The 27,791-nt window shown below is 39.1% G+C and overlaps 1 protein-coding gene across 1 annotated transcript; it reads left to right on the plus strand.

The window, feature by feature from the left end:
* The first annotated feature begins 2,400 nt into the window (after positions 1-2,400).
* On the plus strand, positions 2,401-25,881 carry BMS1 (BMS1 ribosome biogenesis factor). Its single transcript, XM_030030737.2, has 23 exons — positions 2,401-2,450; positions 2,948-3,190; positions 3,586-3,776; positions 5,252-5,331; positions 6,870-7,058; positions 7,447-7,589; positions 8,898-9,019; positions 9,636-9,832; positions 10,556-10,692; positions 11,250-12,079; positions 13,027-13,128; positions 14,292-14,449; positions 14,991-15,072; positions 16,053-16,129; positions 17,164-17,346; positions 19,089-19,277; positions 19,902-20,082; positions 20,606-20,664; positions 21,718-21,840; positions 22,920-23,067; positions 24,001-24,176; positions 24,476-24,637; positions 25,355-25,881. Exons 2-23 carry the CDS (start codon positions 3,015-3,017, stop codon positions 25,589-25,591), a joined length of 3,942 nt encoding a protein of 1,313 aa, XP_029886597.1. The 5' UTR covers positions 2,401-2,450; positions 2,948-3,014; the 3' UTR covers positions 25,592-25,881.
* Positions 25,882-27,791: the final 1,910 nt, after the last annotated feature.

Here is a 27,791-nt window from a genome sequence, read left to right on the forward strand (position 1 = left end):
AGAAGTTATTTAACTTTTTTGCCTTGACCTGAATAATTGGAACACACTCGTGTATTATGGAAGAGCCATAGCTTCAGACAATAGCTGCAAGGCATTTTGAACACAAAAAGTTGTATCTGAGAGCCAAGCACAAGGAGATGATTATACTTATGATTGTATATATGACTCCCTTAGTAAACTTTTTTAAACCAGTGCATTAAGACTTACTTCTTTATTTACATATACCCTCTCCCTCATAAGACCTCCTTAATGAGAAGTGAGACTTGTTCCTAGGCACAGACAGAACAAGAATAATTTTACCCATGAAAAAGACAAGAAACTGGTATTCAAAAGTGTGTAGGAAAACAGCCTTTCTTCCTAAAGAAAGAGTGAGTTAAAGAGGAAGAGGAAAAAGGACATCTGAAAGAATAGCATGCCCCATTAAACCAACAAGGATGTGGGCTTCTGGTTCCTCCCTGGAATCAGTGGCCACCTGGCAGGTAGCACTGGGTCTTCCCATGGTATCCTCCCTGCTGATCTGAATGCATGGTAACCAGCACCCTCTTACCTCATAGGGGTCTGAGGTAAATAATTGGAGGGTCACTGTTATAGATTTTCTTAAGTGAGCCTGGTCTCTGCAGTGCATCCAGCTGTTTGCCCCTCTCACTCTGTAGACATTCTATTCTGTCACAGCTCACAAAGCTGCACCAAGGCAGCTGTGTTAGGTGACTGGCATTAAGCCATCACTCCTGGCTGCTCTAATAATACTGGGCATTACAACCCCTTCATCTGGTCTAGGGAACATGCTTCCCTTATTAGCAAACCCATGTTTCCAACACTGAAGTGGAATACACTCTGAATACTTCTCATGAGCGAGTCGAAGAAAAAACATAAATCATTCTCCCATCACAGAGCTACCTACTGCTCAGGGTAGAGCTTTTCTGTAAGTTACTGGTTTTCTTTATTTTGTTACAAGTTGCTTTTAACAGACCTACCTAGTGTGTATTTCAGAAATAAGAAAAACCTGTGCAGAGCAGTTGGATGCAATGCTCTCTTGTGATGTTTCTGTGAACTTTCACTCCTCGCAACGAGGTGGAGAATGCCAGAACACAAATTACATGCTTATTCAACATGTAGGAGGTACTTTCACAGTGATGGTATTAGTAGCTTCCCCTGGACTTGCATGCCAAAAGCATCTCTGCTGTCATACGAGTAGGTGACGCTGTGGAAAAGGTGGAGCAGGAACCAAGCCTGTTCAGTATTGGACTACTCTTCTACTGCCTGTAAAAACACCCCTATTCATAAAAGAAAGGAGGATTTTGCGTGTTGAATATTGAAAACTATTTTCTTCCACGTAACTTGTCAAAGAGAGAATAGCGAGGACCCAAATTTACCACTGTGGTTTACAGTCAGCCTGGGCCTACCCCACTGCTAGGAGTCTCGAGTTCTCATTTTGTGGGAGCCTGCAAAGCCCATTCCTTTCTTAGCCACCTCCTCCAGCAGCAGGACCAGAGTGACAGCCACGGCCCCTGCAGCTGCCAGTCCGCTCTGGAAGCCGCCCGCCTGGGAGGCGGGATCTGGCCAGCATCACCGAGACAGCAGTTCATGACCTGGACACCTCTTTAGCAGCCCTGCTCCTCGCTGTTTCTTGGCATAAGGCAAATTACCCCGGGGAAGAGGGCTCTTCACTTAATAAAGTGGGGCCTGTGCTTATAAATAACTTCAGGAGGACTTGCCTTAAGGCGTAGGCACAGATAAACAACTGCTCAGTTCTCACCTCGACTCCTGCATGCCTAGTCACGTCCTTATGGGGTGGCGGACTTGGTATCTGCGAGAAGCCCCCACCTAAGTACGTTTCGCCCCAGTCCACAGCGCTGGAAAGCCCTTCGCAGGTTTTTACCCTCTGACTTGTGTGCCCTCCCATAGTCCTCGGCAGAGGCTTCTTTTTTTAAAAGCGATCTTTTCCCCGTTGATTTCTGGGGCCACAGCAGTCTGTTCGTGTGGGGACAGCCCCAACGGCTGCGCGGCAGCGGGCGGGAACCCGAGGGGCCGCCGGGCCGCCAGCGGCCGCACGCCGCCTCAGCCCCCGGTGCTGCGGGGCCAGCACCGCCGCACCGCTGCCGCCGACCTTCACAGCACTTGCGGGACAGGTATTTACTCACAAGGCAGGCGCAGTCACGGGCCGGTTCCCGGGCTGCCGGCCCGGCCCCAGCGCGTCAAACCCGGCGGAGGGGACGGGCGGGTCCGGGCCCCGGCCCCGGCCCCGGCCCCGGCCCCGGCCCCGGCCCCGGCCCCGGCCCCGGCCCCGTCGGGCTGCCGCCGTGTGTGCCGGCGATAGGGCTCCGCCGCGGCCGCTTCTCCCGGAACTCCGGGCGCAGCCGCTGTTTCCGGGGGGGGTCGCTACAGCGGCACGGCCGGTGCGGGCCCACGCGGACCCGGGCGGCGCGGCGGGACGGGACGGGACAGGACAGGTAGGTGGTCGCGGCGGCGGTCCCGTCCCGTGGGGAGCAGCCCCGCGGGAGGACCCTCTCCCCCTCCCCCTCCTCAGGGGCGTGAGGCCGGCCCGCGGCGCGCCGGCAGCTCCTTGCCGCGGCGGCGTTGGAAGCCGGCTTTGCCCGGAGCGAAGTAGCGTGTCCGTCCCGGCCCGCCCGGCCGCTGCGTGTGAGGGGCCCGCAGCGCCGGGGGCGGGCTGCCGGCCGGCCCGGAGACCCGCGTCCCGCCGGGCGCGGAGGCCGGGCCGGGCCGAGCCCCGCGGCCGTGGCGGCGGTAGCGCGGTGGCCGTCGCGCAGGGCCTGGGGGCTGCCGGCAGCGCCGCTGTACCCTGGGCGGGCTTCGGCGCCTCTCGTGTGCCTCCGGGCAGGGCGGGAATCGGCTGCTCTGGCCGAGGTGGTCAAGTAACGTTTGCATAGTGCTGCTGCTCTCTCGCAGGTATGCTGCGTGCATACGCGCTAACTGCCTTTTCTTCCAGTGCCGGCTGTGCGCCGTATCCCGCAATCTACGTCATCTTGATTGTAAACAGTTGCTGAAAAAGTAAGATGGAGGAAAAAGAGAAGAAGAAGCATCGTGCAAAGCACAGCGGGCCGAAGGCAGAGAAGAAAAGGAAACGTTATCTCAATGACCTGGGAATAGGAGACGAGGAGAATGCACGGAGGAGAAACCCCAAAGCCTTTACGGTCCAGTCCGCTGTGCGGATGGCCAGGACTTTCCATAGGTAAGAAATGGGAATTGGTTATAGAGCGTGCGAGGTTGGCTGGATGGATAGGTGTTGGCTGCGGTTTCTTTGTTACTCTGCATAGAAATATACGTACTGTAAGCTTCATTGGTGTGCTCGCGTAGCTTTCATCGTTCAGCAGCTCGTGTTGTAGTTTATCCGTGTGTCAGGAGTGTGATGCTTTGCGCATCTGCGTTACGTGGTACAGCTGTGTTAGTCTTAATGGAAGAAAAGTGTATAGCTCCTTAGACTTGGTGGGAGTTCCACACACATATTAGTATCTGCGCTCTTGGCGAACCCTTGTGTCCAAGCTTTTGCAAATACTGAAGGCTTTCAAGGAATAAGTGTTACTGGTTTTTAAGTTCTTGTATTTATTTATTACAAATGTCTCTCAGAACTCAGGACTTGAAGACTAAAAAACATCACATTCCTGTGGTTGACCGTACTCCGTTGGAGCCACCTCCTGTGGTGGTGGTTGTAGTCGGCCCTCCCAAGGTTGGGAAGAGCACCTTAATAAAGTGTCTCATTAAGAACTTCACAAGGCAAAAACTGGTTGAAATCCGGGGTCCTGTTACAATTGTCTCAGGTGAGAACAAAGATATGAGAAATGGAAATGCTTATTTTACACTCATCAGTTGTCTTGCTTTTAGAGCCAGGACGTGTTCATGTTCTCGTAATTTTTGGCCATTTTGAAGAAATCATTTGGATGTGTTATCAGGCATACTTATTAACAGTGACAGAATAGTGGGATTTAGGCTTCTGGGGGAATTGTTCCTCTAGACTTGTTTTCCACCCTGCTGGGATCCCAGTTCTGGGTGTTTTGGTCGTTTGTGGTTGGTTGGTTGGTTGGTTTTTTCCCCTTTCTGGCTTTTTTTCCCAGTTTCTTCTATCCCCCCAGTCTTCTCCCAAGTTTTCCTTTTCCACTGGGTTCTGTTTTCCCTTTTGAACTGTTTTCCTCTGGCTTCATCCTAACCTCTGCACGGATTTCCCATTCTTTCAGGTTCCCTGTCTATAATCCCGTCTTTGTGTCCCTTTCTTTCTTAAGCAAAGAATTAGTTTTTGTAGCCATTTCCAGTTATGTTTCTCCACTTCACCCCCTGGTCAGTTCCTTTTTCCTTTTTGTTAAGTTTTTAGTCCCAGTTTTCACTTGTCTTACTCTGTTCCCGTCATACTTTTCCCTGAATATTACTGGGGGGATCGTTATGGTGAAGGGGCAGCACAGCCCACAGCAGCTCAAGGAACCAATTTGTAAGGGAGATCTTGCCTGGACGCAGACAACTGTATGTTTGGTGCAGTTAGACTCTTCAGAGACTTTAATAAATCTCCTTTTTTTGCAAGGAATAATTGACAAATACGGGAAAGTAGAAATGGCAAGGAAAATTCATGTGTTAAATTGGGTTTCCTGATTGGTCTACTGGGACACAAAGGTTGAATTTTGCAATTGATAACCTGAAGAAAAAGAACATGATACCTGTTGTCTATAGTTGTTTAAAGTTTTTTATTCCTGTTGTCTAAAGTTCAGTTAGCTAACTCAAGTTAATCAAGCCAAGTTAACAGTGGGTACTTTTTTCTCATTTGGATACATGTTAAGAAATTTTTTGATATGTAAATCTAGCCTTTTTTTTAAAGGCTAGAATGGAGTGTATTTTTCCTAATAATGTTAAAAGAACAAAAATATATGGTAAAATAAAATCCGTAGTATTAAGTCTGGGGCACTAAAGAGAAAAGAAGCAGAGACTTTTTTTTTTCCAAAGTGGAAAAAAAAAAAACCCCACTTTTTTTTTGCTATTAGCATTGGTTTTGGAAAAGACTGAACAACTCTTTTGAAAACGTGTACTCAACCTGATAATTTTAAAACAAAAAGTTAAAATTTAGTGGAATTATGAACGTTTGAAAACAGGCACTTCTACAATGGTGCAAGTTGGACAATCTGTGTGTTAGACAAGAATTTGAGTCCCAGATACTCTTTAGGAACTTCAGGAATGTGGCCTGAAAAGAAAACAGTGGACTAATAAGTTTGCTCCCTCTGTTTCAGTTTTTGATTCTTAATTCTGTTTTCAGGTAAAAAACGCAGGCTAACTATTATTGAATGTGGATGTGACATTAACACAATGATTGACCTGGCTAAAGTTGCTGATTTGGTAAGTTAACAATGGCATGTGATTTCTACTATAATTTATATTGAAAATACTACTTTTGACTGGACTGCGCCAATGTCTAATTTCTCTACCCATTGCTATCAAAGGCAAAACTGTCCTTGGTTTCAGAGAGAACAGGACTAAGCTCAACAATAGACCTAATATTCTGGAACAGCCCCTAGGACTTTCCTTATCCCGGAGGTGGTGGGGAATAAAGTGTGTGTATGTAGTGGTGGGGAGGATGTGGAAGAAGGGAAATGCAACTGAACTTCATTGCTAATGCAACTGGTAAACTTGGTGGAAGATCTAATAACGAGCCAAGGTGATAAAGTAACTTTTCATTAAGGGATTTGGTCAAAAATCTGAAAATGGTTTTTAGTCAAGAAGTTTTCAACTAATGTATAAAGTAGAAATATGTATTAGTTTACTAGTTGGTTTTATTTGATGCACTCTGATGTCTCTGTCTTTGAAGACAGCTGTGTGGTAATACGATTGATTTCAGTGGAGTGTGGTTACTGTTGTAATTTACTTGTAACTTTTGGTTCAGTGGATTACGTCAACTGATCTTGGGGACCTAATGCATGATTCATTTGTCTATTTAGAATTTACTTTACATGTGGATTTGGAGTGTATTATAGCTGATTAGGGTTTGGGATCCTTACCTAAATATTAAGTATCTAAAGACCTAAATGCATGTGTGCACTAGTCCAGATATTGTTCTACTTGCATGTTTTCTACTTGAGGAAGGGAGATGTATTAAAAAATGCAAAAATTTTTTGTTAGTAGATGTGACAGATGTTTGAGACTTTGCGTGCACATGGTGATGCTGAGAATCTATTTGGTTTTATTGTTAGGAGGCTGAGATTACATAATCGCTTGCAGATCTCTGTCATCAGTTCCCATGTGTTTTAAGTTCTAAATTGCTGAGGCCCTAATACAACTTTGCTTCCATTTTTGTGTGACTGTTGGGTGCTGTTTTCCCATGTCAGTGTGTTTTAGTGATGTGTAACAGTAATTTCAATGTGTGAATTAAGTTTGTCTCATTTTTCCAAAAGATGTGGCCTTAGAGGCATTAGTGCATCCAAGATACAGATACAAAAATCTTATTATTATCCTTTTTTTTTTTTCAGACATTCCTGCAAATATTGAAAGATACTGTATTTTGCATATTTTAAATTTTCCAAGTAAACACCTCTTCAGAACTCATTATGATACTGTATGTTAGTGCATTCATAGAGCAGCCTTATTATTCTATGGTTTTCTTGAACACAACGATCAAATCAAATCTATATAAAGGAGATTTGACTGACTGGAAGAAGAGATTTGATTTCATAAGCCACACTAATTTCTAAAGCAGCTAAGATCCATACTTTAATTAAAAAGCCAAAGTTAATTTTCAGGTTATATGAAAATAAAGAACAAAACTTTTTGCAAGACTTTGGTTCCCAAGAAGCTTATGACTTTAAAGGTGTGGTCTTCGAAATTGGTTCATGTGGGCACCGTGGTATTGTTATAGTGAAATGCTGATGTTGTGTTTTCAGGTTCTAATGCTTATTGATGCCAGCTTTGGATTTGAGATGGAAACATTTGAATTCCTGAACATTTGTCAGGTACATGGCTTTCCCAAAATTATGGGAGTTCTTACCCACCTGGATACATTCAAGAACAACAAACAATTAAAGAAGACCAAAAAGAAGTTAAAGCACAGATTCTGGACTGAAGTGTATCCGGTATGACATTCAACATTCATTTTTCCATGTATTTTGCATTATGGAAGCTAAATTAAAAATGGGGCAATACTTCTGTGTTCTATTATGTTCTCACATCTTTTAAATAATACTATAAATGGGAAAGTTATGAAATCTTTCTTCTATTTGCTAAACTACTTGTGTAATTATTCTCTGTCCCAGTGTGACTATGTGACTCGCTACTAAACGTGATACTAGTAAAAAGGGGGCAATTTTCATGTTGAAGTAAACTAGTTAGTATGATCTTTTGGAAGCGGTTGTAACCTGCAATTTCCGATTATGATTTACAAATTAGAATTGCATTACCTTTTTTAGTTTTGTAGATATTAAATTGATGTTTAATGTTTTTATGTCTTTTTAATGTGTTTAGGGTGCCAAGCTGTTTTATCTGTCTGGGATGGTTCATGGAGAATATCAAAAGCAGGAAGTTCACAATTTGGGGCGTTTTATCTCAGTTATGAAATTCCGACCTCTTACTTGGCAAACGTCTCATCCGTATGTTCTCGCAGACAGGTGTGTGCTTTTCTCTCTGTTCTTCAATCTCAGCGTAGATAGCACCTTGCTGTTTAAAAAAGACTGTAATATTAGAGCCAGTCAGCTCTATGTGTGAGCGGGTATTTAGTGTTTTCTAGATGGCTTTAGGGAAATGAAAGCATACTTTTCACGTTTGTGCCAATAACTTTAGCCATTCAGTTTTCACTTGCATGGGATCCTGTAGATAGGCCGTTGATACATTGTAAATACTTTTGAAACACAGGAAAAAAAAGATTAAAATAATCCTGCTTGTTGATGATTATATTGAATTTCTGTGGAAAAGAAACAGTATTCCAGCAATTTAACAACAGCTGGTGAATTAGTCATCTGAGTTCCCTGGATCATTCCTCTGCTCCGTCTTCATGTATAGCATTTGATTCACAGTCTCTTTGAAACTTGAGTGTAATCTTGATGGTGGCTGTGCCTACCTGAGAAATTACCTCACCTTTCATATTTTATTGCCAGAATGCTTACAGTTATGACTGAACTCCCACAAGAATCCAAGGTGCCTAGAACAAGTCTCTCTAAAAGTTCTAATTCTTTAGAAAAAATTGTCGGAGAAGTACATAAGCATCATGCTAAGTCCTGCAAAATATAGAAAGCAATGGGAGGGAAAATGAGAAAAAAACACTCCATAGTCTTTCAGTAACATTGTTTTAGGTTGCTATAACTGTTACAGTTATTTTGGTTGTGGGGTCACTTTTAAGCTGATCTGCAGGCAGAACGTGTGTCCCGTCCTCTTCCTTGGCTGTGTGTTTGTTTTGCCTCCCTTGTGCAGTGTAGAAAGGAGCTCTGGAAGGAGTTCCTCCCTCATCTGCCTGAAAACAGCCATTCTTTCCCTCTCCTCTTTCCTGTGGTAGTCTTTGTGTTGCTCACTGCCATTAATAGGGAAAAGAACGTGGTGTGTGGCTGCAGGGAATGTGGCTTTCAGCTGTTTTCCCTCTAATGGCAAAATTGATTTGAGGAGGGTTGTGTGTGGAAAGCGTATAAGCAGTAATTGTGCTAAGAGAGCAGTACATGTTTAGTGAAATGTCAGTAAGTCTTCTGGAAATATATTGTTGAACGTGATTATACAAGTTTTAAAATACAATTTAAAAATATTTTTGAAAGCTCTTTTTTCCATGGATTTTTTTTTTTTCTTATGATCATTCTATTTTAATTATTAGAGTCTGCAGAGCATGCAGTGGCAGCAGTGATGCTGCAATTCTCTTCTCTTAAATTACCTTTTTTCAAAAGTTACTATTAGGACTGCTGGATATTCTAACTTTTTTTTTGAATGTTGGGTAGAATGGAAGAGTTGACAAACCCGGAAGATGTTCGAATCAATCCCAAATGTGACAGGAAGATATCACTTTATGGATACTTGAGAGGAGCACACCTAAAAAACAAAAGTCAAATTCATATGCCAGGTAGTTTATCGGGTTCTTAAAACTGTTTTTGTACTGGTCTGTGAATAACAACATACCTGTCGCTGTTTTTATTGTGGAATGATTTGTATCTTTAAACTGTACAGTTTAAACTAGATTTTTCACCTTTCTAAATCCATGTTATGCTTTTGGAAATTAATTTTCATAGTACATGTTTTTGTAAAAATAAATCCTTGTAAATAGTTTTGCTTTTAATTGTGCAGTTTTGTAAATTGTTATGTAAAATTTCTCATGCTCATTGAATAAATTTAATATTTTAAGTGAATGATTTAAAAGCTTAAATTGGGAAATATTTTAATAATAAACTTACAGACCTACTCAGAAAAGCGAGTTTCTAGTTTTCTCATTTAAAAACAAGCAAACAAACCCAAAGCTTTGCAGTGTTCTGGTGAACTTAAGAATGCTTCTCTAAGTTCAGTGGTAGGGCAGAAGAATTGGATGTTTGATACAGAGCTCGCTGTTGATGAATTGCTGAATGCTAGAGTGTCTTGGTTTGGTTTTTTTTGTTTTTTTTTTTAATCTCTTCATGGTGAATTGTACAGATTTCAGAATCAAAACTTTGTGAAAACCTTATTACTTCCCTTGTCTGTCACCCCAGGTGTAGGAGACTTTACTGTGAGCGATGTGAGTTTCCTACCAGATCCCTGTGCTCTACCTGAACAGCAGAAGAAGCGTTCTTTAAATGAGAAAGAGAAGCTAGTCTATGCCCCCCTTTCAGGAGTTGGGGGCATTGTATATGATAAAGATGCTGTTTATATTGACCTTGGTGGAAGCCATGCTCATGAAAAAGAAGAGGTAAGGGAATGCTGTTGGTGACTTGATTTCTCTTGCAAAATGTAGTTTTTATCCTTAGAGTCAAAATAAGTGTTTAAAAATAAGCTTCTTTAAAATAATCAATCCTTATACATTTGTAGTGGGTAACTTTTTTTTCCTCTGGTGATTTCAGAGGAGAGATATTTTTATTATCTCTGTGTAAAATATTGTGCAAAACCTTTGGAGGATCAGTTAATAATAAGTACCTAAAGTTAGTTTCATTAACTTTCCAAGCATTGTATTAAGGCTTATAAAAACTACTGGTACTGGGATATTATCACTCTTATTTTGCAGGGCAGGGTCTTTGTGGGAGAGCACTTACGGGATTTGACTGGTCAAAGGGAGAGGTGGAAAACATTTGCATACAAACATTGAATCCAGCTCTTTTCCCCTGTATTGTGCTACCTGTTAAATATGTTTGGATCTACAATAATGTGTGCTTGCTGGTATTTACTGTAGTGGTTGTATACTGTGAAGGAGGCCCTCTTTAAGTTTTCTTGGTTTAATATTGTATGCATTCTTCAAATGTGAAGAGGGGAAGGGAGACCTTGCTATTCTGAGAAAATGTTTATTTAAAATGCTTTGGAATTTTTTCATGCATATGCATATTTCTACTATTCTAGGCAGATTAATGACTCTGTTAGCTGTTCACTAGACATTTGTTTATTCATTTTAACTGAAAAGTAAAAAATCTTGGCTTTCCAGGAGGAAGTGAGACCAAATCATGAACTAGTTCAGAGCCTCATCTCCACACATTCAGCCATTGATGTTAAGATGGCGTCAAGCAAGGTCTCTCTCTTCATGGACTCTAGACCCTTAGGTTCAGAAGATGTAGGACAAGAGTAAGTTTTGAATGCTGAGCAGTGTTTGAGCATGAATGAATCTCTAATTTCAGGCTCTAATTCAGGAAGAATTCTCAATAGAGCACCGTTAGTAGAATGGCTTATTGCCTAATTCTTCCTCTTCTGAGGCTACTCATATGCCACGTGTATTTTGAGATAGGAATAAGTGATATTAGAAAAGTTTTGCAAGCAGTATAGCCCTGCCTTCCAGGAATTCCTTGCTGTTACAGCCGTAAGTAACATACCTCTGTTTTTCATCAGAGTTTTCGAGAATGGCAGTTATAATCTTCAGTAGAATTCATTGTATAACCTATTTTCATTCTGTGGAAAATGAAGAAATTTCTTGGAATTATTTATGGCTATAACATAGGGTATATTCTTGAATTAAGACATGTTCTGTACTTAAAGAACTCCATTGCCTTTTTAACGTTCTTCATAACCTCGGTCTGTTTTTAAAAAAAAAATATTTTAAAATATTGACATGAAGCTTCATTGTTTCATTAAAATTTCCTTGTATTTTATCATCTTACCCCAAAATGTGATCTTTGGGAAACCAGGTTTGTGATGCCAAGAGAAGAGAGACGGATTGATTTGATGACTGGAAGAGTACGTCGGAAGGCATTATTTGAAGAAGAGGAGAAAGAAAATGATGATGCAGGAAGTGATGAGGAAGATGATGAAGAAGAAGAAGCAGCGGCAATGTCTGAGGATGGAAGTGATGGCGATGATGAAGATGATGCTGAGGAAGAAAGTGACGGAGAGCTGTTTCGGGAAGAGATGGCTGTTAGGAGAGCCAAGCGTCTGAAAACAGAAGTGGCTAAAGAAGAAACTGTGAATGAACTGCCAGCATTTGCAGACAGTGACGACGATCTTGAGATGAGTTCTGAAGGAGAAGGAAAAACTGCCCCTGAAGAGAACGAGATGGAACAAGATGATGATGAGGAGGAGGAGAATGAGGATGATCAAAGGACTCATGAAAATGAAAGCTCAGATAGTGAATTTGAGGCTGCAAGCAAAAGAGTAGCTGAACCTAAGCAGTATGAAATAAATAGTGAAGATACAGAAATGAGATCACAAATCTCAGATCACAGTTTGAAAAGAAAAGCAGTGCTTACTACAGATTCAGGAAACTGCACAGCAGAAGAGGCATCAGAATCTGAGGCTGAAAACTCTTCCCTCGATGAGAGCGATGATGAAGAAGGATCACACGATGAATCAGAAGCTGAAGAGTCAAATAGGAAGGGATGTCAGCACACTCCAAAGAAAGCTGATAGTATTAGACAGACCAAACTTAAAGCTCTAGAAGCTCTGGATGATGATGTGGAGAATCTACTGAGAGAGGAGGAGGAGTATGAAGAAAAAATAGATTTTTCTGCTGACACGACAGGTAAACGATATATGTTAAAAATTTTTACTGTCCATTTTTAATTGGGTTCATTGTTAAAGGATATAGTAATTAGTAAATATTATATAATGTTGCCCCTCCAATATATATATAGTTGTTAAGTGGCAAACTTCAAGTTGGGAAACCAGGCATTATCTGCTATTAAGACTTTGATTTGCAATGTAGTATACAGGTCTTGGGTTTCCTTCCTCTGAAATAGAGGTGATTCATTTTGTAAACTTCATTGATTCTGCATACATTTCTCTAACTTTATCTTTATGGCTATGTGTGTAAAACAAATTATGATGTTCTATTACATTTAGAAAGAATAAAACATTCTTGGGGGAATGTTACTAAAATGTATTAACTACTCAGTGAGCACTGGAACAGGTTGCCCAGAGAAGTTGTGGAATCTCCATCCTTGGAGATTTTCAAAAGCTGTCTGAACATGGTGCTGGGCAACCTGCTGTAGGTGACCGTGCTTGAGCAGTGGGGCTGGACAAGATGACCTCCAGAAGTCCCTTCCAACCTCAACCATTCTGTGAGTCTGTGAAGAAGACATGTATCATCATGAAAATAATCAAATCTGTTACTATTGCTAATAATAATCTCTTAAAATTTTGTCCTAAAATTAGGACTCATCAGAAAAAAAAAAAATCAGTGATATAACTTGTTAGCCACGATTTATGTTTCTGTGTATATATATGGAGTATAGTTATAGTTACGGAATATGGTTGTAGTATATTGGTTTAGTGGGCATGGCTGACGGTTGGACTTGATGGTCTTAAAGGTCTTTTCCAACCTAAATGATTCTATGATTCTATTAAAAGAAGAAACTGTGGGTTGTGTCTACACTTCTTAAGCCTGTTGTCATGATTGTATTTAAATTTTGCAGCTCCTTATTCTTGTTCTTTCTTGAAGGTAGAATGCAAATTTTTTTCCCTTTTCAGGTGCGCTTAAGTGGAAAGAGGACCTTACACAGAAGGCAGCTCAGGCCTTTCTAAGACAGCAGCGTTCAACTCCCAATCTTCGTAAACTCATATATGGAACAGGTACAAATCTGTTGGGAAACTTTTACTGTCTTAATATATGGTAGCTTTTTAGCTGTTACCAAGTTTGCAAGTCTGAATCTTTGAGCACTGTCTTTTGGTGGGAGGCTTGAGGAGAGATAATTGACTTTTTTAGTTGCTGGTACTAATTTTCACTAATAATAAAGACAATTTTGACTTTTTCAATAAAAAGCATTTTGAGCTCATTTTCCAGACTACTAGGTTGTTACTCATGTTTTCTTGTACAACTATTTCCCTCCAGACATTTCAAGTTTGGTCATTTGTATAAGTATCTGGTAGGTATTAGGCAAATCCATTGTGGTAATTGATGTGTTTCATAAAGGGATGTCGTTTGTTGGCTGTTTTCAGGAATATCTGTCTCACAGTGACTGAGAATGGAATATTCTCTTAGGTGTGACTTAGTATTATCATGGCTGTAATAAGGGTGTTTGTCAAGAAGAAAAAGCTACCTGGCTTAAAAGGAAAAGTGCTATTTATGTAACTTGTCCTTTTTAGTTAACAACTTTTCCAGTAGTTGTCTGAGTGTACAAACCTCATCATGCAGAACGTCTGTAGAACACAATGAGAATTTGGCTTTTGTGAACCTTCCACGGTGCAGGAGCAGGAAGATTTGCTGACAGATTCTCAAGTCTGGTATTCTTGATTTACAGATTAGCTTAATGTCATTTCTATTCACAGATTGTTTTGGTATTGTTTCTACTTATGATATTGAACAAACTTCCTGTGTTTACTTATTGGGTATTATTTTTTCAGATTATTCCAGTTATGCAAATAGAACCAGATTTCAGGTTGTTCAAAGAAATTTGCACTTGTGGAATTTGTGAAATGAATTACATCTTTCCATATGGAACAACTGTACAACTGAAGTTCACTATGATCACAGTGTTTAGTATCTCTGTGGTTGCTGCTAACCTTATTTTGTCCTTGTGAGGGTATTAATTTAACTCTTACACTGGATCAGTATACCTTTTTCTTCAGTCTTTTATCTTTAAAACTATTTTTAGTTTTTAGTTTGCATCTTTTTTTTTTTTTTTTTTACTCAAACTACTGCAGGTGTTGTGAATCATGAGGCAGAAGAGAGGTTATTAATGAATGTAATCCATGTACTGTGGGGTAAATAATTGCAGCTTGTACGTTTCATTTAGCTGTCGAGGATGAGGACCATGAGGATGAGGATGCCGGTGATGAACTTGGGGGTTTGTTTCGTGTCAGCCGTCCAGACAAAGCATCCAAACAGAACGCTAATGCTCTTGACTGCTCCAAATTTCTGATAGAAAAGCCGCAAGATTGGGATTTAGAAGAGGTAATACCATTGGATAATTGTTTCTGCGTATCCTATACTGGTTATGTCCTGGCTGTGTCTCATAAAGTACCACTGAGTTGTCATTGAAACAGACCTATGGGAGCTACAGCCAGTAGCTAGAGTATCTTCTGCTACTTGCTGTCGTTAGAAGTATTTACTAGCTAACAGATTCCAAGGTCTGTTCTTACAGGAATGGAAAGTTAGAATAAGTCAATTTAATGCTTGGCGCTCTTTGACTATTTGGTGGATCACAGTTTGCTATTTATTTACTGAAAAGTAAAAAGCAGAGGAATCCTGAGTGAAAATATGATCTGGGTAGAGACCTTTAGTGTAAAGACCTTTGAGCAAGAGTTGAGTTGGTTTCACATTCCTGCTTTTGCTGAGGCATTGTATACTTTTGGTAATGATGGCTTGATGTGGAGCTGTGCGTGAGAATATCACATGATCCCTGAGATGATGGAGGAGTGGGGAACATGTCATCAACAGAAACAGTCTCTGATAAGTTGTAACTGTACAAGGCAATGACACTATTATTTTGCAGGTTATGAGCAGTATTCGAGACTGCTTTGTTACTGGAAAGTGGGAAGATGATAAAGATGCAGCAAAGCTGTTGGAGGAAGATGGTATGTGTAAGACTTCTAAAATGATTAATGCATACAAGATTTTTAAGAGAAGTACAGTTTTGTAGTTACAGATGTAGAATGTTTTGCATTAGTGATATACTTGCAAATTTTTTCAAACTATTACATAAAGTATTATACAGATACTGATACAATAAAACATTGCTGTAAAACTCTCTACAAACAGTAGGCAAGTAGCACATTCTGGAATTTTATTCTCTGAAAAATAGGGTATATAATTTTAATTAGGAATTGGAGTCCTTAGTCATCACATGGCCATGCCAACTTTTGAGTTATGTATCCAAGTTTAGCTATTCATCCTCTATGTATGGTTTATTCTTTTGGATGCTCTCGGTAGAAATAAACAGAAATTCTTCTTTAATAAACTGGTCATTCACATTTGGCTGAGAAGTGATATCTATCTTCAGATGTTTTGGAGGTGGTGTTTTTGTTTTTTAATTAGGAAATATTCAGAAAATTTTAATAATGTGCCTGTACCTTATATACTAAATTATTGTGGTTTGATAGCCTTCTATAAGCATTTGGTTTTAACTTAAAATTTGTCTACTAGATTTAATTTTTTATTAAGTTTATTTTTTTAAATTAAAGGTAGGAGCTCGATTGCTTGGCTGGTGTCTTGTGTCATTAGAGTGCTAACAAATGTGCTGTGTGGTCCTTTGGAATGATCTAAACTTTATTTACATCTTTGAAATCATTAAGTTAAAGGTATTGAAAGGAAAAAGGAGGAGTCACTGGAGTTCAGCTGAGAATTTTCAGCTGAAACTATAGAGAGGGCAGAACAGACTTACAAAACTGTTGATGGGAAGAAAAAAATATTTGGACTGCAACTAATCTACAAAGCAGTGCTGAGAAATACACAATACTGAAAATATGAGAAATTGTATGGAACAATACAACAGTGGTTAACTGCAGTGTAACAGAGTGGTTAACTTGTCAGATATCTTGGGTGCTTATTGTTGCAGAAGAACTGTATGGAGATTTTGAAGATCTTGAAACCGGTGTTGTGCACAAAGGAAAGCATGCTGCTGAAGGAGATGAGGTCTGACCTGTATTTTTATGTTCTTTAGCAACATGTATGTATAGAAGTTCCTGATCAAGTGATAGGCATCCTATGTAATAAATTTAGTTTTCATGAATCAATAGGAAAGAAATCAATGGGAATAAGGAAGAAAAGGTGTATGTATTACAGACTTTGGAACCTATAAATACCTAGAATGGCATGTTCTTAGTCTCAAACTGAATTGTTTAAAGTTAATTATGTAGGAGAAATCACCTCACTTATTTAACAGTAGGTGTCAGGCTTAATCAAGAGCTGGAGGATCTGGAGGTATGGGAGAAGTATTTTAAAACCAAATGTGATCGTAACTGTTTGTACTATGTCATTTCATCTGATGCAGAAGATTATAGAGCTCTGTTTAAACACAACAAATTGTGGAAGCTGACACAGTTTCCTAGTCATTCCTCATATCTGCATAAAAGAGGCTGGTGGAAGCAATTTTATGCTGTGGCTTGGATATCTTCCAAGAACAGAGATGTAGTTGTCTGTGACAATACAGATTGAAAAATCAATTTTTTTTCGGAATGAGCAACTTGATGGCTTTGCATTTCATTATAAAATTGGGGGCAACGGCATCATTTTGGCAGTTTTCAAATGGTCTGTGAACAAACTTCCTCCGCTCTGGCCTCTAAAGAGTGCTGCCTTCCAGCACAGTATTACTCAGTGCTATCAACAATTACTTTTTTTCCTCTTTTATTATGTGTGCTTATTTTAGCTGTAGAATAACAGATAGGTCAGTTCTAGGGTCTGTTCCCTGACATTAAAATAAATGTTAAGTCAAGAAGTTTTCTCAGTGAAAAGGGATATGATGAGATCATGAAATGTTTTGGCCATTGCTGAAGTTACATCTTCTTGTATGAATAACTTACTAATTTCTATCTAAGATTGAAATATTTTCAAAGTGTCTCATTTGCATTATGACAAAATACAACTTAATAATATATAGTAAACTGTTAATCAGAATGGGTTGTTTTCAGTGAAACGTTTTACATGTTTGATAACTTACTGTTGATTAGTCTGGAAGTGAAGAAGAGGAGGAAGATGGAAAAATGTCCAAACCAGAACCTGAGGAGGAAGAAAAGAAAAAGGAGCGCATGGACAAGAAACGGAAACTGAAAGAAATGTTTGATGCAGAGTATGATGAAGGGGATGCCACGTACTTTGATGATCTTAAAGAAGAAATGCATAAACAGGCACAGGTACAAGCTGTTAACTTGGCAATTTATCTGGCTCTACATCTTCAAAAATATCCCACAGAGTTTGCTCGAAGGTTTTTTCCTGGAGACATGCATGACATTCAGGAGCTACTTCAGAAAGTACACAGAAAGAAATACATGCTTGTGATTTGTTGTTGTTGGGTTTTGTGTTTTGTTTTGTTTTTTTTTTATGGTTGAAATTTTTGATTCCATTAGCTGGAAAGAAAAACAAGCCAAACAACTGAAAGCTTAACTTAAATTGACTTAAGTAGTTAACCATATTCTAAATCACGGAATAAGTCAGGATGTGTCATCTAAACTTCATCTACTTAAAAGTTTTTAACAGTTATCCATCTGTCCCTTAGTGGTAGAACGAGCATAACAGGTCTCAAAAAAACCCAACCAACAAACCAAAACGTGAGAGAGAGAAGGTTCCCCTCCAGGTAGGGGCAGGGTGAGGGGTGGGCAGGGAAGGCATCCTTTTATGTGTAGGAAAGTGAAAACCCTTCTCATACTAATTTGTGTCAAATATTTTTCTGGTGTTATTTTTAGTGTGATTTTTGCAATGTTAATGGATAAGTAAGTTCTGTGTGGCAGTCTTTTTCATCAAACTGTCAAGTTACTTTGAGGAAAAAAAAAATTGAGGACCATTGCTCTGTAGATGCGGTAGGAGTCTTCAGGGTAACTATATCTAGAATTGGAGGTGTTGATTTTGCTCCAGGCCTTGGTTTTTTAGATAAAATCTTGTAAGCTTAAAAGTAGCTTCTTTCTTTGGCTGACTTGGAAGAGCATTGCCTTACATTGCTAACAACTTCACTGTCTTCTCTTCTGACAAAATCTTGCCCTGAATAGTCATTAAATTAATCGTTACCTTCTTGCATTAGCCTCTGTCATAAGTGATCATAAGAGCTCTGGTATGCTGATGTACTTACTAAGAGCACTTAAAGTGGAAAGGACATTCCAGTAAAAGAATAGAAGACAATTTACAACCGTTTCACTTGAGGTCTGTTACAGAAATATATATTAGCAATACTCCTACTGCAGAATGGAAGGGCAAGGATCTCAGACTGGGGATGTGTAAAAGCTTCTACAAAAATACACTTGGACCAGAAGATTTGTGCCATATCTCAATACCTTGACAAATTAAATTAATAATTAGTTTGCTTAAACATGGTGTCTTATCGGTAGCTGAACATCAGGAGCTAGAACAGGAGGGTGAGGCTTCTGTTATTCCCAAGGATATGTTAAATATTTACACAATATCTGCATTCATATGGTACAGAAGAGCTTTAAAAGACCCTTTTGACGATACACAGTGAGAGGATGCACAGAAATATTTTTAAGCTGCTGAGTAAGATAGGAGCTGTCATAAAGGGACACCTTAAAGATCGGGACATTAACTTTAAAAGGTACTTGGGCTCCTAAATCAAAAACGTACTTTTGACAGTTGTATCTTTAAAATCCAAAGTCACTGGTATGAAAGGTATATCAGAAGTCATTCAGTCATTTGCTTCTCTTGGGTACTGTCTTTCAAGTAGACTAACAGGCCCACTTGGGATTTCAAATTGGAAGGAATTCATGGTGGCAGAGATCTTGCTCTGAATAAAAAGTCACAAAACCTGTCAGATCTTTCGCAAAAGATTATATAAATGTTAGCATGTTTTAAATAGAACTGGCACCTCATGAACAAGTTGTTAATGCTTGAATTTTGTAAAACACATGGTGACTTCCTCTTTGTCACATAGCTTAATCGAGCAGAATTTGAAGATCAAGATGATGAGACCAGAGTGCAGTATGAGGGCTTCCGGCCTGGGATGTATGTTCGAATAGAGATTGAGAATGTCCCATGTGAATTTGTCTTGAATTTTGACCCTCATTATCCTATTATCCTGGGTGGTTTAGGCAACAGCGAAGGAAATGTCGGATATGTACAGGTATGTAGCCAAAGCTGTGAGTGCACTTTATATCGGTACAGGTATGCTTCAGAGTGTCTGGAGTTACTATTTATTTTCTGTCTACTAAAGATACTGTAAACACAGAGAGAAACCTTTGTCTTTTGTCTCTTGAATAAGGGATTTGCTTTCGACACAATTAACTCTACAGTAGCAGACACTGGATTTTTACAGGCTTAATTGGATAACTGGAAGAAGTTACTGTTGTTGAATGTTCATCTGCAGACATGTCTCAGGACTAAGGTCTGATTGTGATTGCTAAATTGCAAACCTAAATTGCACTCTGAGGTTCATGGTCAATGGACGAGTGGCTGTAGAGAAGTTACTAGCACATATATATATATATATATATAAAAGTATTTTTTTTAATACAATATTTGCTTGTATGCATACGAACAGGATTTCAAACTGAGTGAAATACTGATTAGCTTTATCTTTCCAGTCAACCTAGTGTTAATGAGAATGTTTGAAGATATAAAGCTTACAGAATAAAACATTCTAGTGTAGATGGAAGTTGCTTTCAATCATTCCTGAAAATTAAGGCTTGAGTTTCAGAATTGATGTTATTATCCTGTAATAGCATTGTTCATATTTTCTTCTAATTAGTTGCGCCTGAAGAAGCACCGATGGTATAAGAAGATACTTAAGACACGTGATCCTTTAATCCTCTCATTAGGGTGGAGGCGATTTCAGACTATCCCCATGTTCTACATTGAAGATCACAACGGGCGTCATAGGCTTCTGAAATACACACCACAACATATGCATTGTGGAGCAACTTTCTGGGGTGAGGGTGTTCTGGAGTTAGTGTCCTGTATCACTTAATCATTATAAAATTCTCAAGCTTTACAGGATGTATCAGGAAATACAGCCAGTAGCTTTTGGAATGAGAAGTCTTTAGAAAGTTGTGTTCTCCATGGAATATAAAATAACACCAAGTAGTATGGGAAAATAGGCAATTGCCTATTATTTGTGATTTATTTGGCTTTTAATGAAATTCTGAGCATTCTGCTAGGTTGTATTGTATCAAAGAGGAACCTGATTTGTTGGCTGTGTGCAGAGACACGCTTGCACACATTATGGGCCCAGCCCTGCAAACACTTCTGTACATGAGTAACTATTTGTTAACCATTCCTTTAACTTCCGTGGGGCTATATATGCGAGTAACGGGTTGAATGCTTTAAACTTTTCTTTGGTTTTATTCATTGAGAATATTTGGCATGTATTTCTAAGCTTTCTTTCTTTAAATAGAGGCTAGATGTTGCCTAGTAAAACTTTTCATAATTTTTTAAAATTTAATTTCCTTGCAGGGCCTATCACTCCTCAGGGGACAGGATTTTTGGCAGTTCAGTCTGTCAGTGGCACAATGGTAGGTTTGTTATTGCAAAATGTTGATTACTGCTTTCCATGGGTCTTTGGATAAAATATAGATTTAGGGAAGGTTTACATATGGTAAAGCAGTGATGTAGGATCTGAGAAAGTAGTGGACTCAAGCTTTTGAAAGGTGTCTTGTAATGAGATAGGAAACTGGATGGAGGGTTAGTTTTGGGGGGTTTTGGGATTGTTGTTGTCTTTTTTGTGAAGTTTTTTGTTTGTTTGGTTGGTTGGTTTTTTCCAATTTTCATCTGCTACACTGAAAGTGACAAATACTGCTTTATTATTTTCTGTGGAAGGATTTATACCTACTTGATTTTCAGGTACTAAGTATTTAGATAACTTTTAAAACCCTTTTGCAGGATGAGATACTGATGTTCCTGTTAAAAGTTTGCTCTTAGCATGATTTCTCCTCATCTTGTTAGAATATTTATGGGTATCTGAATTAATTTAAATTAGTGCTAAAGCAGTATTTATCAAATATGATCTTTGTTGCATATGCATTACCCAAAGGTAGATTTATGTTTACATACAACATATTTATGAAAGCTTTGCATGGCATTGTAATGAGCATGGTAGTGATCAGAGTGGTGATTATTATCTCCTTCCTAAAATACGCCTTGTTTAAGTCCTATTGCACAGTCATCTTTTTATATGTATTAAAAGGCTCTTTTCATCATGTGTCCCTAGCATAATATAGTGACTTACAGCAGTGCACAAAGCACTTCTCCTTTGAGACTTTCTGTCTGAGTAAGATTCTGTTTCATAAAGAGAACACAGGTAGGTAACAAGGACTGTTAGATTGCTTCCAAGGTAATTAGAATGGCAGTTCTGAAAATCTCATTAGTGAGTGGTAGGAATGTTATGTCAGCAGCACCTCAACTAGTCTGTACAAAGTCAATTTGCATTTGTCATGCTGCTGTACTGCTGTAAAGGTTATAAATTCTGAACTCAAACTCTAAAAAAGAGTGAAATTTTATCAGTGAAATGGTTTCTTCACTGTCTGGTAAATATACATTCAGTAGTGTCTTTCATCTGTCTGTTTCAGCCTGATTTCCGGATTGCTGCGACAGGAGTTGTGCTCGATTTAGATAAATCGATAACTATTGTAAAGAAATTAAAGCTAACCGGTTTTCCATTCAAAATTTTTAAGAACACTTCTTTTATTAAGGTAGGTATGTAGGTATGTATACTGTAAAACCACATGTAACCAATGTTAGGAAGGAATGCAACCTGGGACTCCATCTGTCTTTCACAAGGCAGAAGTTCCCTGTAATTGTTGCATACTGTTCTGGATCTCAGTAGCTGCTTGGGTTTTTTTGAGCTCTCTTCAGTGCAGTCTCTAAAGATACTGATCATTAGCTAATGAATAAGAATTCTTGTTAACCAGAGAAAAATTCTGGAACAGTCTCTTGGCTCACGTTCAGTGTGACTTGTTTGTTTGTTTGTTTTTTGTTTTTTTTTTCTGTCCCTTCCCCTTCCTTCCTTGAACCCACTGATTAGTTTCCCACAGTGGCAGACACGTCTGGAGACTGTGAACCTGTCCCTGGTGTCATTCAGGCAGTTTGATCCCACTGAATTTAAGGTCTGGGATCAAAGATGACTTCTAGCAGTGCTTATGACTTCACAATTACAGTTACAAAAGCGTTTGGGGCAGGAAGTGTTGCAGAACTGAATTTTCATTGACCTTCTAGTTGTCCTTAGTTCAGCTTCTAGGCTCAGGAAGAGCTTGGGTTATTCTGCATTTGGGGCAGTAAGCAACTAAGCATTGATCCCAACAGTGAGGCACTCAAGTATTCGCACTAATAAGCCTACGCAGAATTTTTCCTGACTTCCTTGTGACTTACGAAAGAAGCACAAAACTTGAAGAGCTATATTGTAGTAGTCTTAGAGCTAGCAACTTAAGGCAGCTTACTTGCTTTTAAGGTATGCTGTGTTCCAGCAAATGACTTTAAAAGAGAACTGGACAGATTCTCTTAAATATGTTCTGGTTTAGAATTGTAAATGTATATATTTAATGCTAAGAAGTCTTGCCTGTGGTATATGACACTAGATTACTTTTAGTAGCTTACCTTAAAGTCAGCTCAGTAGGTTTATGGTATGATCAGCACTCTTAGTATAAAGACAACGTTATGTTCTTCCTATTTCTTTATATGATATGCTTGTGGGAATTACTTATGTTTTTGTGGCCTCCATAGGTCACAGAGAGACTTAGAATCTTGAATGATGGTGGGTAATTCACACTTTCAGGGAATGTTTAACTCTCAGTTGGAAGTGGCTAAATTTGAAGGTGCAGCAATTCGTACTGTGAGTGGTATCCGAGGACAGATCAAAAAGGCCCTCCGAACTCCAGTAGGTGCTTTCAGAGCAACATTTGAAGACAAGTTGCTGATGAGTGGTAAGTTGCACTTTCCATGTAAGTTATCGTACAACTTTCATCCTGCTTCACAGATTGAAAAGCTGTGTTTCAAAATCTCTGGAATCTGATAATTGAGATGTGAATTCAAAGAGCATGAACTATCTGGTGAGATGCAGAATGAAATTTTAAAAAAGTACATTTTATGTTGGATTTCTTTGTTATACTCAGAAGTCGTATAGTATGCAGATGAAAAGGTTTGTCTTGGAGACATATTTCTCAGAGTGTTCAAAAGTGTTTTACACAGCATGGTATGCTTTTCTTCTTGAACATGAAGATGAATTGTGTTTAGTGGTGTAAGTGCTAGAAGGATGTTTTTCTGAGAAATCCAAAGAGTGGCATTGTAACTTCAGTTAACTTTTTTCCCTAACCTTTTGGGGAAATTTTGCAGAGGGTAGGGGTAAGTGATCTCCTATGTTTACCGAGTGTCACTGTGATGTTGAGAACATGAGTTTGTGCTTATTTGGGTTTATATGACCTCTGTTTTCTTGAACCCATTGAAATTATGGATAGTGCAAAATAAAAGCAAGTTAGTTACTGTATAGAAATAGGCAGAGGAAAAGCAAATTGTTTTTGTCAGTAATAGTAGAGGCACAGATAGATATATGAACTCTGTTGCTAGTTCTTTAGTTGAATATGAATAATGAATAGGGTGGTATTCTCAGCTGGCTGCTCTTCAGGAATATGTACTGTTTATGACTTTATGGAGTTTTGCAAAATCCAAGTGTACAAATAGTTACATTGCTTTTGCCTAATGTTGAAGAGACTTGGTATGTATACCAAACATGTGGTCTAGATGCTAGAACACGTGGTCTGGATACTAGTTATCTATTCTATTCAGGCAATCCTTACTTAGAAAATGGATGTGATGAACTGTGGTGTTATAGAGCCAAGTAATGTTTCCTTTTCTTTCAGATATTGTCTTTGTGAGGACTTGGTATCCTGTTTCTATCCCAACATTTTATAACCCCGTAACATCCTTGCTGAAGCCAGCAGGTGAGAAAGATAGTTGGAGTGGAATGAAGACAACAGGCCAGCTGAGGCATGAGCGAGGCATCAAACTGAAACAAAACAAAGATTCTCTCTATAAGGTATATCTGATAGGTTTTTTTTTTTGTTGTTGTTGTTTTTTTAAACCAGTGATGACAGTCAGATTTGCTCTCTGTCTCAGACCTGTGCAAACTGAGAGCAGTAAAATTGGGGTGAACAGATTCACGGTTCAGTGCAAGGACATCACAGAATGTTTTTGGGGGTTCTTTTTTGAGGGGGTGGGAGCTTGGGGTTGGTTTTTTTTTTGCTTTGTGGTGGTTTGGGTTTTTTCCCCTGAAAGACAGAAAACAAAAGCTTTTTATGATCATGAATCTTGTATGCTCTATATCCATTTTTTTAGCCTATTGTGAGGGAGAAAAGGCATTTCAATAAGCTCCACATTCCTAAAGCACTGCAGAAGGCACTGCCTTTTAAGAACAAGCCTAAGAATCTTGAGAAGAAAGGCAAGACTCCAAAAGACCAGTGGAGACCAGCTGTTATCAGGGAGCCTCATGAAAAGAAGGTAATTATCACTTATTCTCAAACAAGGACTCCCGAAGAGCAAACATGTTGCTTAGACCATTTCTGACTATTGTTTCAGCACTTGAATTTACTGCTAGTGCTGAAGACATATATGCTCCTAGTGAAAAATTATCACCTGCAATTTGTTTTGTGCTTGTTTGGCATGCAGTATGTACATGGAACTGTTGCTGAGTGGACTGTGTCGATTTTTTTTTTTTTTAAACTACTGGGTCACCTGAAGCCTAAATATAACTTTTGTCCTTGTCACAGCACTTGCAAGATAATTCAGTTGGGTGTACTGCTCTCACATTATGGGTGACTTAAATTGGCAGCTGTGGTCTTTTATTTGACTTGTCATTGCTATGCATTATTAACACAGACAGGACTTGAAGCAAATACTCTGCTTCAGAAATTGAGAATTACAGAGTGCTTGCAAAGGCAAGAATATCCAAACTGCAGTTTAAGTGTTCTATAGTAGCAGTTAGGCATAGCCTTTTAAATAGTATCTAACAAAAATCAGAGTTCAAAAAAATTAAACCTTTGATTAACTTCCTAACAAGATAATTAAACCATTTTAGAAATTGGTTAACAGGTGCAGAAATAATTAGGAACTTGCCTTAGTCTCTAATTCATTATATGGCTTTCTGCTGAGGTTAAAGTGTTTCTTGTTCACCAAAACCACATTGTTTGTATATTGATTCTCTATTTTCTGTTTTAGATATCAGCCCTACTCAGTGCTTTAAGTACAGTGAATAATTACAAGATAAAGAAAGCCAAAATAAAACATCGGGAACAGCTTAAAGAATATCTCAAAGTTAAGCAGAAGGAGGATGAACAGAAATTCAAGAGGCAAAAGGAGGCTAAGAAAAAAATCTATCGCATACTGGGACAAAGGGAGAAAAAGAGGCAGAAGTCAAGCTTGAAAGGATCTAGCAAGGGAGAGAAGAGTACGTAAAATTTCATCAGATTTCAGGCCAAATGAGGAAATAGGGTAGCTGTGCAATTTTCTGTTGAAGAAACAAGGCGGCCTTGGACTACACTAGATGCGCTTTCAAGAGAAGAAAAAAATGCAAATATGACCTTATTCATGCTCTTGAATACATTTGGCGATGTATATAACTAAGATGTAGAAGTATGGATTGTGGTTTTTCTACATGATGACTCTGGAGGACTTTGTATTTCAGTATATTTCTATCCATACTACACATTCTATCTAGCCAATAAAGTATTTTAATGTCAATTACAGAATATTGTTTGTTTGTAAGTGTTTTGTCTTGGTACTAGTGGACTTTGGTGGGAGAAAGAACTCCTTTGGATGTCTCTGTGTTAATGTTTTGGCAGTACTTTGAGCCATTGCCTAAATTTTGCCCTTGGCAAATCTTCCATTAAAAAGCGTGAAGATCAGCTCTTACTGGGCAGGAGTTTTGGATTCTCTAGCTTTGATGTGCTAGCAGATGCCACCAGAGTAGCTCACTCCTGTGCTTAGATCGTCTGGTCCTGCATGAAAGCATCTCAGTTTTTTCTACTTCTCACTAGATATTAAGCAGATCTTCAAAACTGTTCTATCCAGACCTTCTGTTACTTGACCAGTTTTGGCACACTGTCAGTAGGTCCATCAATGACTGCAGCTTTCTGGGCAAGCAGGATCAGACCCTTCTCAAATGTGTGTAACTACTTGGTGATTTTCTGTCAGGTAAGCACAGGTGGGGTAACTTGCTTCCTTTGGGAGCATCTTCCTATGTCCAGCCAGCTTGGTTTGATGATATGGCGTTAAGATTTTCTTAAGATGAATGGAGAGGAGAGGTAGTAGATGGTTTCAATCCTGTTAAATTAACTGAGAGTTGAAGTCTTTTTCTGCATGACAAGAGGCTTTGAATGATAATTCTGTTGGAAGAGCAGAGGAATTTATTTTTTTTTTTATGCCATATATGGCATGAAATAGTTAGTGATACATGTATCTTTTTAATACTTCATCCTGGAACAGGCAGTGGGTCAGATAACATCAGTAATTTCTTGGTCTCCTTCCTGAATGAGTTTATACTTTATCATCAAGCCAAAATTCATTATTATTACATCGTAGTAATATTTGCTGTCTCAGATGGGAGATCCTGTGTGGGATCGGGCTGCCTCACAAAAAAGCTTTCTGCTGAATGGGTTTGTAGACTTTTTTGTGAATGTTTAGCACTTCAGGATTTTCTTAATTAATCTCATGTTCTGTGTACTGATAGTGAAATTCTAATGCACCTGTCTTTGCCTATATGATAGTAGGCTGAAGCCTGACTCAAATTAATTTGTCAGTAATTTTTTTCCCCTCTGTGATTAAGCTGAGGTCACGTGAATATGAAAATATGATTTATGCTTAAATAATTGAAGATTCTCTGCTGAATAGACAACTACTGCCTTCAGAGATTTACAACAAAGCTGTTGGCTTTTTTTTCCCCACAGAGTGACGCAGGGTGGTCCACCATGACTTTGTTCTGCAGGGTTGTTACCTTTTCTGTCATACCATGCTAGGCGAGGTCTAATCTAAACCATCAAGGAAGTGTTTCCTATTAATCCTATTTTTATGCCATTGTGATCAAACTTCCATCTTATGTGCTGTTGTTTGCATCTTCCATGTATTCACGTGTGACAAGTAGTCGTTTTTTTGAGCGCCTAAGAGGTTGCCAGTGCAACACTTGACTTGAGGTTTCACATCTGCGATTTATGTGTAATGAAAAATAATTCTGATCTAGCTTTGTTCGTAATAGCTCTGCCAAAGACAAAAATGGGGAAATGGTGGACTTCAGTCTTGTTTTCATTGTGGAGAGAACCACTCAGAGCACCAACTGAGCATGAAAATATTTCACCTGCGAAGATTATAGAAAATACTTGTTCTGGATTGTACTTTTTTTTTTTTTTTTTAACTCTGTAGGTAGCCCTTTTCAAAGGGAGAGAAAATTTTGTAAATTTAACAGATTGTTTTAAAGTAAAAAATAAGTTTAATATGCAGTGGGTTGTAGATAGGAGCCGGTGTGTGTTGTGAGCCCTGCTAAAAGAAAGGCAGAGGTTTTGCAATCTCTTGCAGTGCTGACATTATTTTGGAAATCGAAGAGAGAACCAGTTTAGCGATGGTGCCAGCAGAGCCTGGCTCTGCTTTGGCCGGAGGAGGCCTC

This window comes from Aquila chrysaetos, chromosome 11, assembly GCF_900496995.4.
Source record: "Aquila chrysaetos chrysaetos chromosome 11, bAquChr1.4, whole genome shotgun sequence".
NCBI classification, from domain to species: Eukaryota; Metazoa; Chordata; class Aves; order Accipitriformes; family Accipitridae; genus Aquila; species Aquila chrysaetos.